This window comes from Alosa pseudoharengus, unplaced genomic scaffold (assembly GCF_046254945.1).
Source record: "Alosa pseudoharengus isolate Yale_2024_CS ecotype anadromous, Long Island Sound unplaced genomic scaffold, YU_APseudo_1.1 YU_APseudo_1.1_scf_23, whole genome shotgun sequence".
NCBI classification, from domain to species: Eukaryota; Metazoa; Chordata; class Actinopteri; order Clupeiformes; family Clupeidae; genus Alosa; species Alosa pseudoharengus.
The window spans coordinates 28,235,961-28,256,130 of record NW_027468685.1 but is presented as its reverse complement, the minus strand read 5'-3'; the positions used below and the strand labels follow the sequence as shown (position 1 = coordinate 28,256,130).

The 20,170-nt window shown below is 45.3% G+C and overlaps 1 protein-coding gene across 1 annotated transcript in view; it reads right to left on the bottom strand.

Annotated features, from left to right (window-relative positions):
• Nucleotides 1-20,170, bottom strand: part of ptprua (protein tyrosine phosphatase receptor type Ua) — a 200,781-nt gene that overhangs the window by 23,761 nt on the left and 156,850 nt on the right. The window contains exons 16-21 of the mRNA XM_076301037.1: nucleotides 18,382-18,411; nucleotides 17,537-17,694; nucleotides 15,560-15,747; nucleotides 12,158-12,230; nucleotides 11,712-11,788; nucleotides 5,605-5,641 (exon numbers count right to left, since the gene is read on the bottom strand). Coding sequence (XP_076157152.1) covers nucleotides 5,605-5,641; nucleotides 11,712-11,788; nucleotides 12,158-12,230; nucleotides 15,560-15,747; nucleotides 17,537-17,694; nucleotides 18,382-18,411 — 563 coding nt within the window. The remainder of the gene's footprint in view (nucleotides 1-5,604; nucleotides 5,642-11,711; nucleotides 11,789-12,157; nucleotides 12,231-15,559; nucleotides 15,748-17,536; nucleotides 17,695-18,381; nucleotides 18,412-20,170) is intronic.

Genomic DNA, 20,170 nt, shown 5'->3' with positions numbered 1-20,170 from the left:
ACACTCTCCCTGAGATAATCTTGACAATGCCCACAACAAATAGGGCAAATTTGACTTCTTCACAAATGATAAAACATTGTACCTGAACAACTATGTGCAACATAGCAGAATGTAAAGCCAACTAAAATAACAGGCATAGTGTATGACAGGCTACCCTTTTTCTGTGTTAAATGAGCCTGCATTTGTAGGATGCTTCATGAACTGTTTCTTTAACTAAAACTCAATCACCTTAATTGAATGAATGCACAAATATGAGTCACGGGTGTCTGTTTTTACAGACAAGACAGACCCTCACTCTAAACCCGTCCTTCCTCATATACAGATATCTAGGCTATATTTAACATTTATTTTATATTTGGCCTGTTATGAAATCATGTATTGAACAATTTAAGCACAGCTCAGCTTTAAGAAACTCAAATAGAGATGCATGCTTAGCATTTTGTGATCATGAAGGCTACTTTCACAAACTCTTATAGTCAGCTGTCCTCTGATTTACCGATATCTAGGCGTCATTTGTAATATTTGTTTTGTATTTGGCCCGTTATGAAATAATGTGGAACAATTTAAACACAGTGTAAAACTTAAATCCCAAATTTGGAGACATCCATGTATGTTGAAATTTACTGCAAATTCAAAACGGGATTAGTCTGGAACGGCTAACTGTACAGGGGACTGCTTTACACCTTTCTGTTCGGTAAGGTCTGCTGTTTATTCTGATATATGGTTTGTCATGTGTTAAACGAAGGGTTCTGAAGTATTCCACCGAGATGAATGGGTAGGGAGATGGACGCAAAACCTTCGGTAGAATTTATGATTAAATTGAATGATATTATTTACTTTTCTCGCGAACCGTTCACCACAGCAATTAGCGGCTAACATCGATTAAAAGCTGAGAAAAAGCTCTTTCGTGTGATACTTGTGATGTCTGTGTGATGAGTAGGATGGGTTAATTTGGACGCACTTTCTTTCTTGCGCTGTCACTTACTCCACTGCGTAATTTGGCCATAGGCCATAGGCTAAATATATATCGCTATTAGTAGGACGCAAAGCAGAATATTTAAAGAAGGGGGCACCAAGGCCACCGTGGCCTGTAAACCTCTGATTTTCAAAGGGGCGTCACGGCCAACGCAAGGGGCTACTACGGCCACGAGCAAGTTTGTTACTGCAGCCATCCACGCTTGTTTGTATGCTTCAAGACGCAGATTGATGAGGTCATCATCTGTGCGCCGGTAAACGCTTCAGGAGCGCATAGGCACTATTTGTGTGTAACGCAAGCATTATGTTATCGGTTTTAAGGCAAAAAAAATCCGATAACGATATTAACAGATATTACATTTTTATGCTAATATCGGGCCGATAATATCGGTTGGCCGATATTATCGGTTGGCCGATATTATCGGACATCTCTAATTTTTATTGTTGTAATATTGAACGATTTCATGAATAAATTGTACGCACAGTAGGCTACATTGTACGGCCAAAACAAGGGGCAACTCTTCTCTTCAATTTCCCTTCCAAATTACGTTTTATTGTCTGAAGACATCTATCGCAAGAATTTAACATTCTAACAGCAACAGCAAAGCAAATGCAAGCTAACCAAAGTGCAGTCGGTTCTTCCGCCATGGTTTTTGAAATCACACACCTGCTGCCTGTATCTAAAGGCCCACGCACATACTGTAAGGCCTACGACTATCACTCTACACGACCCCTGTTGCACGTCACAATTTAATTTACTATAGCTGATCCTGCCTCCTGGCTCCCCAAAATGCCGCATCATGTGAACAGATCAGCAGGCCGGCAAATTTTCACCTCGCTTTCAGACACAAAAAGACGTCCCCTCTTCCTGCAAATTTAGCGTGATCTCTGTGTGAAAAGGCCTACACACACACACACACACACGGCACACGACACACACACACACCCTCTGGGAGGCTTATAAGGCAGTCCCAATGACTGCAATATTCTGAGATCGGGATATTGCTCTGTGCTCTCATGTTCAACACTGTGTTCTTATAATGAGCTGCTCGGCACCTTGGGATATGCTGTGCGCAGGACAACTGGGCGTACTCATATGTTCCACAGTGCATGAATACGAGACTGCGGTCAATGAAAGGCCATGTTAATTTGCCATACTGATGGAATAGAAGAATTTTTAAATCTCTATTATTCACACACTGACAATAACATATTCTGTTAAAAAATGTGTTAAAATGTTCTGTTATGCTAGAGCAGCCATCACCAAATGGCGGACCGCGGTCAGAGTCCGGACCGTGACGTGATCCTACCCGGACCCAGACCATAATAGCCTAATTTAGATTTTCACGTAAGATTTCAAAGCTGCACTAAATGTTTCGTTGGTTAGGATAACAGCATTTACTTCAGGAGCTTCAGGAACCATCATTTCGCTTGCTGCTACTCAGCCAGTGAAATCTGTGAATTCTGATAAAGTCGAGTCAGTGAGTACTATGGAGAAGAGACTGATAGCCTGAAACGAGCGAGGAGAGGAGACGGGACGAAAAACAATCAGATGGATATCTAAGTTAACGATAAGTAAGTTAATTTCAAATCATCTATTGCTCAAAGAGGAGAAAGCTAGACAGCGAGAACAGAGCTTTATATAACGATACGGGGGAAACACCACGCAAAACTAAATATGGATGTGACAATTTTGCGCGGAATTGCCTTGGACCTCTTTTATTCTGAGACAGGCGATTTTAAGCGGCAATTTGAAGCACCTCTACTAGACAAAGCATATATTTTGAGCAAGCATAGGGTAGGCTAGGCCCATTCAACAGTGAACTGAGACCACAGAATATTTTACGATTTAAGAAGGCAATATGATTGCTCCACCACAATCTAGTTAAGCCTACATGCCCAACAACGTGATATTCCTGGGTTTCCAGAATTTCAGGTCAACATAAAAAAAAAAAAAAAAAAAAAAAAAAAATTAAACTTGCTGATTAATGGGTGTGGAATATCAATCCTTGTCTCAGCTCAAATTTTATTTTAAGTTCGGGTCAACATAAAAAAACTAAAAAAAAAAAAATTAAACTTGCTGATTAATGGGTGTGGAATATCCATCCTTGTCTCAGCTCAAATTTTATTTTAAGTTCGGGTCAACATAAAAAAAAAAAATAAATAAATAAATAAATTAAACTTGCTGATTAATGGGTGTGGAATATCCATCTTTGTCTCAGCTCAAATTGTATTTTAAGTTCATCCTTGTCTCAGCTCAAATTTTTTTTTTTTTTTTTTTTTATGTTGACCCGAAGATCTTAAAAATAGCCAAGGCTACTCAGTTTTTCTCCCCAATTAGGCTACTCTTATCTTGCCTTATTTCTCCTCATTTCGAATGTTCTCTTTTAGGCTACTTATTTTATTTCACATTAAACATTAGGCCTAGGCCTACAATCTTCTATTTCTTGAATTTCCCCTTGGGGATCAATAAAGTATCTATCTATCTATCTATCTATCTATCTATCTATCTATCTATCTACAACTATGCTCCATCCATCCATCCTAATATTATACATACATACATATACATAGCCTAAACACGCACGTTAAACATTATGATGCTCTGGACCTTTACTTGAGGAAATTTTCCGTAACTGGACCTCGCTGAAGATTAATTGAATACCCCTGTGATAGAGCGTGCAAAGGTGCTGCTTTCACACACACACACACACACATACACCAACCATCACACACACACACACACACACACACACACATACACACACACAACCTCCACAGCTCTTCCCTTCATAATTAAGCATCAGTGTTATTTTCTATATTTAATGCGTGAGACATGGGGCGGTGAGGGGTCTCCGACTCTCAGGAGAGTGACAGATGAAGAAAACCAGAGAGAGAGAAAAATATATATAGAGAGAGTGAGAGGTTATAGAATGTTGGGAAATGTGACAGCAGAGAAAGAGACCACAGAGAGAGGGAGAGAGAGAGAGAGAGAGAGAGAGAAATAGTATAAGAGCAAATAAGAGCAAAATGGGTAGAGAGAGAAAGAGATGGAATGAGAGATAAAGAGAATGACAGAGGGAGAGATGACAGACAGAGAAAGACAGCAAGAAAGAGAGAGAGAGAGAGAGAGAGAGAGAGAGAGAGAGAGAGAGAGAGAGAGAATACGGCCAGCAAGGATGAAGCAAGGAAAAGGCAGACAGACAGATGGAGAGACACAGACGGAAGGCGCCAGCGTGCGGAGCATCTGTATGCACTGCCCTGTGCTGTTGCAGCACACAATGAAGTCCAGAGCCTAGAGGGCTGCCAGAGAGAATAGAGAAAGAGAGGGAGAGAGAGAGAGAGAGAGAGAGAGAGAGAGAGAGAGAGAGAGAGAGAGAGAGACAGGGGGCTCATAGAAGTCCAGGCAGCAGAACTGGGGGAGGCTTCTTGGTATCCATACACACAGTCATACCTGCACTCCAAACTGTATACCTTACCACTCTACTACTACTACTACACTGTACATATGCCCATGCACACACTAGCATGCAGACATACACACGTGTGTGTGTGTGTGTGTGTGTGTGTGTGTGTGTGTGTGTGTGTCTTGTGTGTGCATGTGTGTGTGTGTGTGTGTGTGTTAACAGAAGTAAAGTGTGTTTTCTAGAATCCCTTCCCAGGCAGTCAGGCATGATGGGGAAGGGAATCTCCTCCATGGAGATAAACAACTAAGAACAGGGACAGCGATGCCTCACACAGAAGGAACTAATAGGAAGAAGGGATGAGCAACAGAGATTAAAAAACAGAGACAACGATGGAGAGAGGGAGCGAAGGACGAAGGGAGGGAGGACGGGATGGCGGAGGGGGTGGGGTGGGGCCGGTGATTCTCAGTTCTCAATCCCATGGGACCAACAGATTAAACACCAATAAGAGTGTTTGTTCATGAATTATTTATTCCCCCTCGTTAGACAACACGGCCGCCGATGAGAGGATGAGAGGAGATGTACGGATCAAATCGACTCGCTCACGCTCAGAATAACTCACACACACACAAAGTAACACACACACACACACACACACACACACACACACACACACACACGTATATTTACACACACTCGCACAAAATTGAAAAACACACACACACGTAACACACACACACACACACACACATACACACACACACACACACACACACACACGTATATTTACACACACTCGCACAAAATTGAAAACACACACGCACAACTCAAAAACACACACACATAAGCTATCCTTTAAAATAAAGTTGAATAACTCTCCGTGTTTGTGTGCACACACAGAAATAAATATACATTTAAACTGGAACACACACTCACATGAATAAAGCATTCTTATTTCCTATAACTCCATATGTGCCTACCTCAAAGAAGACAGATGCCTACAGAAGCGCCTGCACACATGCTTATACACACACACACAAGTTACAAACACTACAGATGCCGTCACACACACACACACAAACACAGCACACACACACACACACACACACACACACACACACACACACACACACACACACACAAACACACACACACACACACACACACACACACAAACACACACCACACAATCTTTCCTTTATAATCCAGAGCAGTGATCACTCACCTTGAGTGGCGATGTAGTGGTTGGACCTTTGATAGCCCTGAAAGAGAGGACGAGAGAGAAAGGGAGACAGCACAAACTGAGTTTCAATCCAACAACAAAAAGCACCTACCGAGGTCACGGGCAAACCTCAACCTTCTACCACTTGTGTGTTTGACTACTGTACCACGCAGTTAATCAAAGCAACTGCTTTTCACCTCTCCCCCCGACACACAATTTAGTCAGCTCCTTATCAGAGAGGCCCTGCTTTCATTTCTACATGCTAGGCTCCCTCTACTCCTTCGCCACAGACATCATTCATTTAACAACAAACGATATTACAACTGAATCTGCGCTTGATCAGATAAGCGATTACGAGGGGATTTGAGCTGACGCGCAGCACACTGAATATCATATTCGGCTGACGTGCATCTACTGCACTCCATTTCTCTTCGAGCCCAGCGATCCAGGTCCATTTGTTAAAAGGCGTAAACAGCTTGGGATGGTGTGCTGGAGGGAGATGACAGCTGGAACAGATTTCTGTCTAATAATCTGCACGTGACAACTTGGATGATTGAGACTACCACAGGCTTTTATTTTTGTCTCTTTTTTCTGTTTTTCTGTCTTTTTTCTCCCTCCATGCCTGCACCAATGACCCTTCTTTATTTTCTCCTCTACCCCCCCCCCCCAAGCATGATCTGAGCCAGAACTCCTCAAGAGCTCTGTGAGACCTTTGTGACTCCACAGACTTCCCACCCCAAGAAACAACACAATGAAAAATAACAAGTCACATGACGGATCTGCCACGCCACACAGCAGGGGGTGAAAATGGATGACGCCCAGCATGCAAGAGTGCAGTGACAACCCCCCACTTTCCCATAATCCTTTGCTGCAGTGCTCCCTTGGGCCGTGCACTTACTGCCCTACCGCAGTGAGCACCAGCTATCGCCAAGGCAACAAAGCTCCCACACTGAAGTCCAGTCAGAAAGTGCTTACATTCAGACACAAACACACACACGTTAAGTAGCAAAGTGTGTGTGTGTTTTGAGAGTCACTGATGTACATAAGCGTTCTTTTGTATCATGTATATTACTGTAATATACATCAGAATCATGCTTGCGTTTACCACCAGCAGTTATATAAACACCAGTCGTTTCTGTTTCTTCCTAAACAAAGCTGAGATGTTTAACCAGTTTAACACATGGAGGCTGTGGTTTGTTTTCCATGTTGATATAAGACTTGAGAAAGGTGGATGTGAACAGGAAGGGCTGACCTGAGGGTAGCTGAGTTGGATGATAAAATGAACAGCATTGCTGCCAGCGTAAAGGAAGAGAGAGAGAGAGAGAGAGAGAGAGAGAGAGACTGCAGAGAGAAAGGGAAAAACAGTGTGTGTGAAAAAGAGAAGGAGAAAGCGAGAGAGAGAGAGTAGTGAGAGAGGAAGAGAGTGAAAGAAGGAAGAAGCAAGAGAGAGAGAGGGGGGAGAGGAGAGGCCAAGGGAGAGGCAGGGCCCATTGGGACAGGCAGCCGTCAGATGATGGTGCCACCAAATAACACAATAACACTGAGAAAATCACTGTGTGTGTGTGTGTGTGTGTGTCTGTAGAGACTGAACTAACAGAGTCGACAGTCTTGCACATGCTGCGTCTGCTTCTCTATCTAGATCTTTCTCTTCGTGACTTTCTTTTTCATCATCTCCTCTCAACTTCCCTCTCTCCCTCCCCCTTTCCTTCTCCCTTCCTCTGACTCTCCTTTCTATTCACACCTAGCCTTCCTCTTCAACTCCTCCTCATCTCTTTCCCTCTCCTCTTTTCTCTCCTCCTCTCTGTTGTTTCTATCTATTCTTTCTACCAAGTATTCTCACCTACCCTTCCTCTTCACCTCATCTCTCCCTCTCTCTCTCTTTCTGCCTCCCTCCCTCTCTCTCTCTGTTTCTACCCATCCTTACCCCTCATCTCTCTCTTCCTACTTTTCTTTCTTTCTGCATTAGTGTGTCGATGCTTGCTCTCCCCCCTCCTTCCATCTCTCCCTCTTCCTCTCTCACTACCCTACAGTAACATGCCTATACCTCTCCTCTCCCCCTTCTTCATCGCTCCCCCTCTCTTTACCTTCCTCTTTCTTTCTCTCTTCCTCCTCTACTCCCCCTCACATCTCTGTGGCCTGCAGTAACATGCCTGTGTTGTTTAGTGTTTATGTGTGTGCGTTGGCCCAGCCTCTGTGCCCCATCCCTGTCCTCGTCCCTGTCTCCAGGTGACTGCTCCACAGATGAAAGCCAGTGTGGAGGAGATGGGTGGGGGTTGGGAGGGTGGGGGGCAACCCCAGGCAGAAGCGGGAGATGTACCAAATGACAAAGGAGAAGAATAGGAGAGGAAGAGAGAGGGAGGGATAGGTACTTCATGGACAGAGGGCTGCAGAGGGAGAGGAAGAAAGGATGGCATGGAGGGAGATGGCGGAGGAGTACAAGCAAGATGAGAGATGGATGTGAAGAAGAAAAGAGGGAGAAGAGAGGAGTACTTACTTCCCTGTTAATCCGAATCTAAGAGGTGCCGGAGATATGAGAAAAGAGAGAGGGTAGGGAGAGGGGCAGAGAGAGAAGGAGAGAGGGAGAGAGAGATAAAGAGAGGGATATAAGTGGAGAGGGAGAGAGAGAGGAGGGAAGAGAAGGGAAAGAAAGAAAGAAAGAAAGAAAGAAAGAGATACAGAGAAGCAAACGTTAGAAAAGGGCAGAGAGATGAAAAAGAGAGGTAGTGGTAGAGAAGAGAAAAAGAAGGTCGGGAGAGAAGGTTTGGGAGGGAAAGAGAGAGAGATGAAAAAAGGGGGAGAGAAAAAGGAAAGAGAAAGAGAGATGTAAAAGGGAAGAGGGGAGAGAGAGAAAGAGAGGGCACATAAAGAAGCTAATTAGTGTGCTGATGAGAGGAGAACAGAGAGAAATCAGTCGACTCGGAGGACTCAAAGAGGAGGCACAGGCCACCTGTGCATGAGAGGGAAACAACAACACACACACCGCCACACAGGAAGTGACACAGGCACGTTGCACCTGCTAGCTGAGGACCGGAGTGCTACTGATTTCCTGGTTTTACATATTCAGCCCTCGAGTGTTTCTTTGAGTCAATGGTGTTAGAGTGCACTCAGTTGGCATCGTCTCAAGGCCATCAAAGAGAGAGAGAGTTACAAAGTCACAAAAGGCACTTAGTTCATGTGGCATGATATCCTAGAACTGAAAATTACAGTCTACATGTGTTTTTCAACGTTTGCTAAAAAAATTGAAAATGTATGATTTAAATGTAAACATTGTATGTGTCATTGTTCGGGCCGTACTTAACATTGAACTCATCTGGGAGCAAAGTAAAACATCCTTCACTTTCCTTTCCCATATATGTCAACCAGATGCTAGTACCAGTAGCACATCGCCCAGCAAATGTTTCTCCAAGTGATGTGGAGGGACCTGAACGCGGCCTGTTAACTCCACAGCGGATGTGGCCGAGAAGTCACAGTGACCCACAGCTTCCATCCTGTACTGTCATTAGAGGCACAGCACGACTTGCCTGCTAGTCCGGCTCCAAAATTTAGCCTTGTGGGGACACCAGCTGCCTTCACTAATGGCCTTTGGGGACAAACAGGAAACTCGCATGAAAGCACTAACACACTAACGGAATCATGCAACAGTGTCAGAGCAATTTTTTTTTTTTTTTTTTACATTTATTTGATTTGCCCTCCCATGGTTCTCCAGTTGGAGCACAGTGGGTGAATGCACTGAATTGTACCTCAGGTGGAGGTGATTATTTCTTGAGTGAATCCAAGGTTCCATTCACTCTAAGCATTAACGCTGCTTCCCATGGAGAGCCGAGGCCTATTAAGACTTGCAGGCTTTCAGCAATCCTTTCCTTTTCGGCTTGACACAACATTGGAAGGTAATGAGTTTTAGGAGAGGACACTTTAACTGATGAGAGGACCTGGCATTGATGTGGTCCAGAATCCAATAGGAACACGTCAACTTTTAGGAATATTTGCCATCTACCTCAGACATAAGATTAGATAAAATGATACATACTCTTCTCTTCTCTGTGCATGCAATAACCTTTTCTGACAGCATTAGCCTAACTTAGCATCATTCACTGGAAGTGAACCAGTGGACCAGTTAGACTATAGCTAGCCTATAGCTAAAAGGAAGATGTAGGCTAACTGATCTAACCCACATCCTTTAATATCTATCATTTTCCTGTTCAATCATACAGTATGTCCTACAGTATGCTAGTTTGAATAATCTGTGTGTAAAGTCATTATCACCAAACATCACAATCAAATATACTACTTCTATGAATGGGTAAAACCATTGACTCTACAAAGAACCATTTACTTCTAGTGATTTGGAGGAGATGGACTGAATTCTAAATACTACAACAGCTGTTAGAGAATAGCTTGGTCTATGAAGAGAAACAGGTGTGCTTATTTAGATCAGCAGGTGTATCTTGTATCTGGAAAAATAACAGAAATAATGGCTTGTGGTTTGCATGAAAATGTGTGTATATGTGTGTGTGTGTTTGTGTGAGAGAGAGAAAGAAATAAATAAAGAGAGAGAGAGTGTGTGTGTACATGTCAGTGTGTGTGTGTGTGTGTATACGCGTATATGTGTGTGTGTGTGTGTGTGTCTGTTTGTTAGTGTGTGTATGTGTGCAAGGGTGGCTGAGTCCATGGATTATCGTCTGTGGTGCCAGCCAAACAGACATCCTCATCTATGAAACATGTGGAGAGACACAGCTCTCCCTCTCGTCCTTGGACATCTTGTATTCTCTCTCTCTCTCTCTCTCTCTCTTTCTCTCTCTCTCTCTCTCTACTCCCCTTATCTCCCAATAGAGGTTGTTATGCCTGCCAAATTCCTCCCCAACAAGACTGCAATATCTCACTAACTGTTCACTTCCATTCTTCAATTTCAAGGGTAATTAATTATTAAAGACTTGAGGGTTTGTACTGTGTGAAGAGTTTTGTTTTTGTTAGTTAGTGCTGAAATGCTAACAAGGACTTGAGCTCTGAGATGTTCATGACATGCTGAATAAAACAGCTCCGGTGTCTTGTGGGAAAAATTCTACTACACTCACAATCCATCGTTTGGTTGTAAGCACTGCAAAGCAGCATCGGCAAGAACTGTTCAAATATTAACCAGGGGTTTTAAAAAGCTATTTCTAATAGTTTCAACTGTTTTTTGTAGGTGAGATCTTTCATGCATTTTATTATTTTATTTTTTTCTCCAAGGACGTGTCTCTTCCATCCATTGAACTGAAGGGGTGGGACCGTGTCCAACACCCAATGAGCTAAGAAGGGAGGAGGAGGCTTTTGTGGTGGTTCGGAGCGGAAAGTGACCTGGAGGGGGGGATTAAAAAATGACCGAGGCAGTGGACTGGAGCGTGGTCAGGTTTCAGACGCTCTGTCGGGAGGGGGGGGGGGACTTAAAAGGTGCTATCACTGCCTGAAGCACCTTGTGTTGGTCTTGGCTCTGTGCTAAAGCAAGCATCGTTTCCCTAGACCACTTCAGTGTAAGTTTAAGGTATCTGGCAGAAACTTTTGCCGAGAGCAACTTACTAAGCGTAGAGCATTTAAAAAAAAAAAAAAATACTATATAGAGAATTAGGAGAACGTTTCAAAGCTCCACTCCCCTCTCCACTCCTATCCTCCCATCTCGTCTGACACACAGCAGGGAGAGACAGGGAGAACGGGTGCTATAATGGCGCCTGACCGCAAAACCCCCCCCACGGGAATGACCGTTCCCACAGCGCGGTGACTGGAGCTTCGGGGCCCAGCGAGAGGCCGCCTCCCTCACGTCCCCTTCCCATGAGCCTCAGTGCTCATCCAGACGGTGAAAGGCTTCCATCCATCCACCAGACGGGTGCGGCATATTGGGGGTGGTTGAAGTGAGGTTCCCCCCTTCATTGTGAAGCACTCTGGATATCTGCATTAAGTGCTATATGTGCTGTGGTTGTTGTTGTTGTTGTTGTTGGGAGGCATCAAGAGACAAATAAAAGAAATAAAACAACAGTGGAAGAGAGACTAGTAAGGTGGTGTGTGTGTGTGTGTGTGTGTGTGTGTGTGTGTGTGTGTGTGTGTGTGAGGTGGGATGGGAGGGGGGGGGTATTCCTTACGTCAATGTAATTGGCGTTGACATAGTCCGAGTTTGGATCAGCGAGGAGCGAGTGCAGTCTGACGCGGTGGCGCTCATCTAGACACGGAGAGAGAGAACAGAGGTGGAGTGTGTTGAACACGGAGAGAGAGAACAGAGGTGGAGTGTGTTGAACACAACACAAAGACAAAAATACTCTACGCACTTTCAAACGATTTCTTGACAGATCACTTAGCCATGGACTGAATTGGAGAACAACTGAAAGAATGACTGTGTGGGCTCAGGCTGACATGGTTGGAAAGGATAAAAGTACAGTCTTTCACCAAATGCTTCTGACCCCTTTTAACGTTTTCATGAGTTTGAACATACTCATATTGAGAACATTTAACCACCAGTGTAGTGAATGGGCTGACATGTTATTATCTTAGAAGTAGTGATTTTTGACAGTGAGACAATGAGAATGCTTACGACTGAGAATGCTGTCGTGTCTCCCCTTGGTCTTGTCCTTCTTCTTGGTCACATCCCAGCCGTCAAAGAAACTCTATTGAAAAGTGAAAAAAAAACCCACTATTCAGTCAGGACCACTTTACACCACTTTAGAAAATTTAATTCAAGTTGTCTTTGGACGTAGGTGAACCAGTGAACCATCAGCTGGTTGAGATCAGCTGATTTGAGGCCTGAGTTTGACTATGTGGCCTACCTGAACTGGCACTATAGAATAGAATAGAATAGAATAGAAACTTTATACTCAAGACACGGTCACAGTCAAGTAACCGTACTAGCTCACCATTCCATTTCCATTTACACTATCTACAGTGTATCACCATCCACTGCTCTGAATACTCAGCTATGCTTCAAAAACCTCCCCAGCACTTCTGACAACCTCACACTCCTGATGCACCACCTACATGGACCTGGCACCTTCCTCTCTTCCCTCCTCTACCTCATTCTTCTCGCCCTCCTCCTCTCTACCTCCCTCTCTTCCCTCCTCTACCTCCATCTCCACCTCCCTCTCTTCCTTCTTCTACCTCCCTCTTCTACCACTTTCTCCTCCTACCACACTAGTACTTGTTAATGTAGGCACTCCTATCCATCAGTACTAGTATTGACAGATGCAGGGGTAGTTCCTAGCTAAGGTCTTCTCTGCACTGTAGTTTGAATGTTACTCTCTTGCTGTAAGTCACTTTGGATACAAGCGTCTGCTAAATGACTAAATGTGAATGTAAAGCTACGCCACCTTGAGTGGTTGTATCCAAAGGTTAAGAAGATCAAATGAGTGAATGGAGGTTTCTGGAGAGCAGACTGGGTGAAACGGCTTCACAGGAGCACCTGGTTAGAGAGTTAGATCTGCACCAGCCGTCTGTGTGTGTGTGTGTGTGTGTGGGCCTTCAGCTCAGAGCTGGGCCGCTGTGGGAAATGGGGTGGAGGTGTGGAGGACGTGTGTGGAGGAGGAGTATGTGAGACGGGGCCAGATGGACGAAGTGGACAGGCTCTCAGACGAGAGAACCGAGAGACGAGCGCCTCAGGAGGTGGGATATGAGAGACAGTGTGTGTGGTGTAGTCCCATCACGTATGTCCACACACACACACACACACACACACACACACACACACACACACACACACTTACAAACACCCACTTTCCCTCTCTCTCCTGCTCACACCTTTTCTTACACACACACAGACACACACACACACACACACACACACACAAACACACAGACGCACACACACACACACTCGTCCTCTCTTGTCTCCTCCACGCGCCAGTGGGCTCATCCCGGCACCCATTGCCATGGTGATGGCGGCGTTAATTCCCTCATCAGCGCGGGGTCCAATCTGTGCGAGCGGCGCGGAGAGGTGTAGAGGAGGCTCACCTGAGGCCGGCGCCACAGCTCAGGCCAGCATGCTGATCAGGGGATTACACCTGCGTGTATTTGCTTCTCAGGTAAAACCCCCTCTAATCCTGCCACAGGCATGGCCTCACTCTCCATCCATCCCTCCCTCTCGCTCTCCTTCACTCTCCCTTTCTCTCGCTCTCTCTATCTTTCTCACTCTCTGTAAATCCCTTCCCCCCTCTCTCTCCTTTTCTTTCTCTATGCTTCTCTCTTTCCTTCTCTCTCCATTTCTCTTTCCCTCCTTCCCTCTCCCTTTCTCTCATCCACTCTATCTTTCTCTCTCTCTACCCGCCCTCTCTCTTTCCCTCTCCTGTTCTCCATCTCTTTCTCTCTCCATCTTTCCCTTTCTCTCTCTCTCTTTCTCTGCCATCTGTATCTCTATCCCTCTCTCCCCGTCTCTGTTTGTCTGTCTGTTTTCTCTCCTGGTGGGTGTATGCTCACCTCTGTCTCTAGCTGAATAATTCTCTCATTCTTGGAAAAGCACACACACCCACACACAAGCAAACACAGGCACACACACACACAACTTTATAAAGACACACACATTCACCTCTGCAGACACCCACATACATAAATAGACACATGTTCTCTCTCTCTCTCTCTCTCTCACACATACACACACGTCGGCACCTTCACTCTCACTCATTTCACCACAAATCTATTTCTAAGTCCTTGTTGTTCACGTCCATCACCTTCTCTCATTATGGCTGAAGGGCAGCTATGGTCCTCTGGTACCTCGACCAGCACCCTCAATCCCCTGCACCTGAACCTCTCTCCTCTCTATTCCTCTCCTCTCCCTCTCCTCTCTATTCCTCTCCTCTCCCTCTCCTCTCTATTCCTCTCCTCTCCCTCTCTCCTCTCACTCTGCTTAAGAATTCTGCCCAGAAGAACTCACAAATCGATAACACATCCTAGCTCACCCTGACCATGAGCTATACAGTCACAGAAAGAAAGTTATTATTTCTCTCTCTCCTTTCTGTCTGTCTGTCTCTCTCTCTCTCACACACACACACACACACACATATGGACTCAGCCACCCTCACACACACACACACACACACTGCAAAGATTAGTTGAATGTTGCTTGTGAATAATTCAACAAGAAGAACAGCAACTACAACACAGAGCCTGCTGGCATATCTTCCTATTGAGGGCTTGATCAGTGCTGTGGCTCATGGGAAATGTAGTTTGATAGACACCCAACCCCCACCACCCCACTCTTAACCCTACCACACGCAGCAACACACACTTCTGATCCCCCTCCATAGGGCATAGCTGGAGCGGAACAAGGCAAGGAGGAGGGGGAGAGACAGAGAAAGCGATCTGTCCGAGGGAGGCCAGTGTGTCTTCTCCTGAGATCAGGTTAGTGAAGGCAGAGGTAGGGTAGGGAGAGACTGCAGGGGTGGGCTCCTCAGGGGAGAGATGTGCGTAAAAGTAAAGGAGAATAAGATGGAATGGAAACGTACCAAGATGAGGTGAGTGAGAGCACAATGTGAGAGGAGAATGGGGCCCACCACTACCACTACCACACACACACACACACACACACACACACACACACACACATGTATACACCACTGTGGTGAAATTACCAGATAACATTCATTGGTGGGTTAAGGGCAGCCTCTCGTCTGAGGAAGATCTTGTTTAGATTAGATTACATTAGATTAGATTCCACTTTATTGTCATTTAGCAGAGTACAGGTACAGAGCCAGTGAAATGCAGTTTGAAAGACAGCTCTGGTCTAAGAACAACCTAGCTTTTATTTTTACTAAGTGTAAACTTTCGTTTGGGACAAAAATATAATCAAAGTTAATCTCTGTGTCTTTCTCATTCTCTCTCCCTCTCTCTCTCTTTCCCCTTTCTCATTCTCTCTCCCTCTCTCTCTCTTTCCCCTTTCTCCCTATCTCTCTCTCTTTATACCTCTCCCTCCCTCTCTTCTCCCCCTCTCCCCCCTGGGTCGGTCTCTCACCTCGTACTCCTGTTTGAAGCCGTAGCCCTCGGAGGTCTTCATCTGGTTGATGTGCTGCAGGAGGTCGGCCACGCGCACCGCCGGGTGCAGCTGCCCCGTGTGGTAGGGGGAGCTCTTGCGCCGGCAGTGGCGCCGCGGAGAGCCGCCAAGCAGGCTGCTGGACTCGTTCACTGAGCTGCGCTGCTCGTCTGGGAGAACAAACAAACACACACGCAGGCACGCACGCACGCACACACACACACACACACACACACACACACACGCATATCAAAAAAAGTCACAAAACTCCCCAATATATCTAAATACACCCAAACATTACCTCTACGTCTATCTAAACTTTCACACATTTCAAATATTTATTCTTTTTTCGCCCACACTCTCTTCAATCAACAACATATCAAGTTCAAATTCAATATTAGGTCTCTTCAGTGCCTTTGAGGCATATTCTGATGTTGTAGACCTTGATGAAACTGAATTGAACTAAACATGTGCTGTTTTTATATTTTGGTGCATTTGGTGCATGTGACACATAACATGTGTCGTTGGGGCATAACTAAATAAAGTGTGTGTAAGTACTCACGTCATTGTAAGCTACAAACAAATACTGAGGTAACCAGACAAAATTACTATAGAAGTAGCTAATCAATTATACGTACAAGGTCTATGAAATGCAGACTTACAGGGAGGCTACAACGGGCACGTAACTGAAGCGTTCTGTTTGCATAGCGTAAAAATAGTAAGACTTGTCTAATTTTTACAAATGTACGCGTTCAGATTACAGTGGAAGTTAATTCTAGCCAGAATACAGTGAAAGCTTATTCTAGTCAGATTACAGTGGAAGCTAATTGTTGCAGCAGGCGCAGTGCGAACAGAACGCTTCAGATAGGTGCCCATGTAGCCTCCCTGTTGTAGAGCAAAATGCATGTGCTGTATGAGAGATGGGTGTGATAGATTGTAAGCCTTAATCAAGGCCATACTAATGCATGAGCAATGAGGAGGATGAGCTCGCTTGCTAGTGAGGTGCCTTAGAGCAGCTTAGGAAGCTGCATACATTAGCCCGTGCTCATCACTAATGAGGGGGTTATATAATTAACACACACAATGCCTGCCTGGTGCTGCTCCCCCACGCTCAAGTGTGTGACGGAGCCGAGCTGCCTTGATTGGATCCGTTTTAAATGCACTCTGCCACCTCAATCTCCCCAAACAGAGGCCGACATACACACACAAACACACACACAAACACACACACGCACACACACACACACAAACACACACACACATACACACATACACACACACACCACACACACACTGCAGCTTGTCCCCCCAGCTCTCAACTTCTTATGCACACACACACACACACACACACACACACACACACACACACACACACACACACACACACACACAGGGTCAGGCATTCAGCAGTGTGTAGGTGGTTGTAATGGGCAGGTCCTGGCCTAGTGTGCTGTGGGGCCTGTGTAAGACTGGGAGGTGATTTGATTAGCAGTGCTGAGCAGTGCTCAGGCAGAGGAGGGGAGGAGAGGAGAGGAGGTGAGGAGAGGAGGTAAGGAGGAGGAGAGGAGAGGAGGTGAGGAGGTAAGGAGAGGAGGTAAGGAGAGGAGAGGAGGAGAGGAAAGGAAAGGAGGAGAGGAAAGGAAAGGAGGAGAGGAGAGGAGGTGAGGAGGTAAGGAGAGGAGGTAAGGAGGAGAGGAGAGGAAAGGAGGAGAGGAGAGGAGGTGAACACAACAGATGGACCCACTGCACAGGAGGAGGACGCTGATGTTTAATCTCATGAACATCACTCTACTGTGTGGGTGTTACTCTCTCTCTCTCTCTCTCTCTCTCTCTCTGTGTTTATGTGTGTGTGTCCATTATGTAATGTGTATGTGTGTGTGTGTCGAGTGTGTGTGTTGTTGCTAAATAGCATACCTAATAACATCAACACTCTGATATTCATGAATGAAGGATACTCACTGCGTGTGCTGCCATTCTGCATGTCCATAAAGGAGTGGGCGGTGCGCTCGTCCTGCGGTAAGGTGCTCTGCTCCGTCATACTGCAGTCCAGAGAGCCCAACTTCCTGGTTTTCTCCTGACGGTACGCCATCGCCGCCTTATTGATGTTCACCTTCTTCCTTCTGTCAGGGAGAGAAGGAGAGAGAGAAAGAGGGGAGAGAGAAGAGATAGGGGAAAGAAAGAGAGGAGAGAGAAGTGTGTGAGAGAGAGAGAGGGAGGGGAGTAAAGAGATTCAGAGGAAGGAAAGTAAAAAAGTAAAAAGACAAGAAAATGACAAACAAGAGAGAAAAGGATTTGGAAAAAACATGATACAAAAATGGTGGCAGAAGCCGAAGAAATCAGAAAAATGATGATAGATCAGGTAACGGAAGAAGAAAAGGGGGAGAGGTAGAAAAATAAAGCAAGAGAGAGAAAGAGAGGTACAGAAAGAAAGCAGGAGAAAGTGAGGACATAAGGCGCTGAAGTGAGCTCAGTCAGAAGGGGAAGGAGAAATGGGGAGAAGAGGAGGAGTTATGGGGGGAGTACAGGAGGAGTAAAAGGGGAGTAACAGGGGGAGTATAACAGAGGAGTAACAGAGGGAGTAACAGAGGGAGTAACAGAGGAGTAACAGAGGGAGTAACAGAGGAGTAACAGGGAGGGTAACAGAGGAGTAACAGGAGTGACAGAGGAATAATGGGGGATTACAGGAGGAATACAGCAAGAGTCAGAGGGGGAGTAATGGGGGGAGAAGAGGAAGAGTAATGGGGGAGTACAGGATGGGGGGAGAAGAGGAGGAGTAACAGGGGAGTACAGGATGAGTCACTTACGGGTAGTAAGGGTAAGAGTAGAAGTCCCTTCTGAGGAGCATGCAGAGAGAAGGGGGCAGCAGACAGAGGGAAAGAGAGAGAGAGATAGAGAGAGAGAGAGAGAGAGAGAGAGAGAGACAGAGAGAGAAAGGAAAGAGTATGTGAAAGAGAGAGATCAGACAGAGCTGTATTGGTTAATGATGACTACGTACTTGTTTAAAGCATATTAATACGGCTCCTGTTAATGAGGTCAAAGGTTAGTGACCGCGGCTTAATGATACATGGACAGTTGTAGTCACACTGCCTTTTTTAATCACTGCATCATTTCCTTTTTCTTCCATTTTTGAACAAATGAAAGTTTAAAAGCTTAACAAAGACGTAGCTGAAACAATGTATCAAATGTTGTAGGCAGGTCATGCCTAAGTTACACCTGTCAAATCCTGGTAACCACATCAAGCTTGATGTAAAAGCATTTTTAAATCTCCACTTTTGATTTCCATGCCCAAATTATACTCCCTGTAAGGATCAGACAAATGCTTGTCAGACAAAGAACATCCCTATTTCAGAGACACATGCATGTACACAAGCGCGGCACACACACACACACACACACACACACACACACACACACACACACACACACACGCACCCACACACACAGACAGGCTTGCAAGAGTGAAAAACAAAACCACTTTGGTCTACCACTAAGAAAAAGGCAGGTGGCAGCTGGTCTTGAACAAAATCACAATCTCACCTCTGCCTCCTCTCATGAGACCCAACAGTGGAAGCAACAGAGAGAGAGAGAGAGAGAGAGAGAGAGAGAGAAAGAGAAAGAGGGAGAGTGAGTGTGAGAGAGAGAGAGAGAGAGAGAGAGAGAGAGAGAGACAGACAGAGAGAGAAATCCCTTTCTGCTCCAAGGCATAATAAACCCTTTCGTCCTGGCGCAGGCTTTTATGTGCATGTAATCTAGCGGGCAGCGGAATAAAATGGCCCTTGATGAGGTGCCGCACATCCAGATGGGCTCAGATTGACCAGATGAAGGTACCAAAGGCCTCACCTGCCCCTGGAGGCCAATTCAGCATGCAGCTGTGGGCCACGGACCTCCTACAGTATGTGTGTGTGTGTGTGTGTGTGTGTGTGTGTGTGTGTGTGTGTGTGTGTGTGTGGGTGTGTGTGTGACTGTGTGTGTGTGTGTGTGCGTAGGGTGGTGTGCGCCACATGCTTTCCAAATGGACTGCATTTTTCATGAGGTGCATAATAGTGGAGAAAACAGGCAGGTCGATTTGACTTTTTTGTGGGAGGGGGCAGTTTGGGAGAAAGAGAAATAGAAATATTTCTTGTGATGCATGTCTCCATCTGAAGACCATTGGGACCTGCAGCCCCTTTAGGCTGCGTTGTATGCACTGTATGTTGTCATTGAATCGACCATTGAATCTTAAAGGGCTATGGGCCCTTACACAAAATAAGCTCAAATACCAAATCGTCCACATCCTTTGTTGTCCCTTTCTTCTGATGTAAACAAATAAACATGTATTCCTCTATGCTTTGAGCTTTGCCTCCAGTGGTTCCAGTTCCCTGACCTCATATACTACCTTTTATTAAACATTACCCCCTTCAGTCCTCTGTGTTCTCTCCCAAGAAATATGAATTCAGTCAAAACATCTCTTGGCAAAAAACATTTACATCAAGAAACATCAGAACACACACTCACACACACACACACGATTCTTCAGATTTTACAGGCTGATTCAGACCCCACTGGGAATCCAAACAAGCCCAAAGGGAGAGTATTAAGCAAACCGGTTTGCTT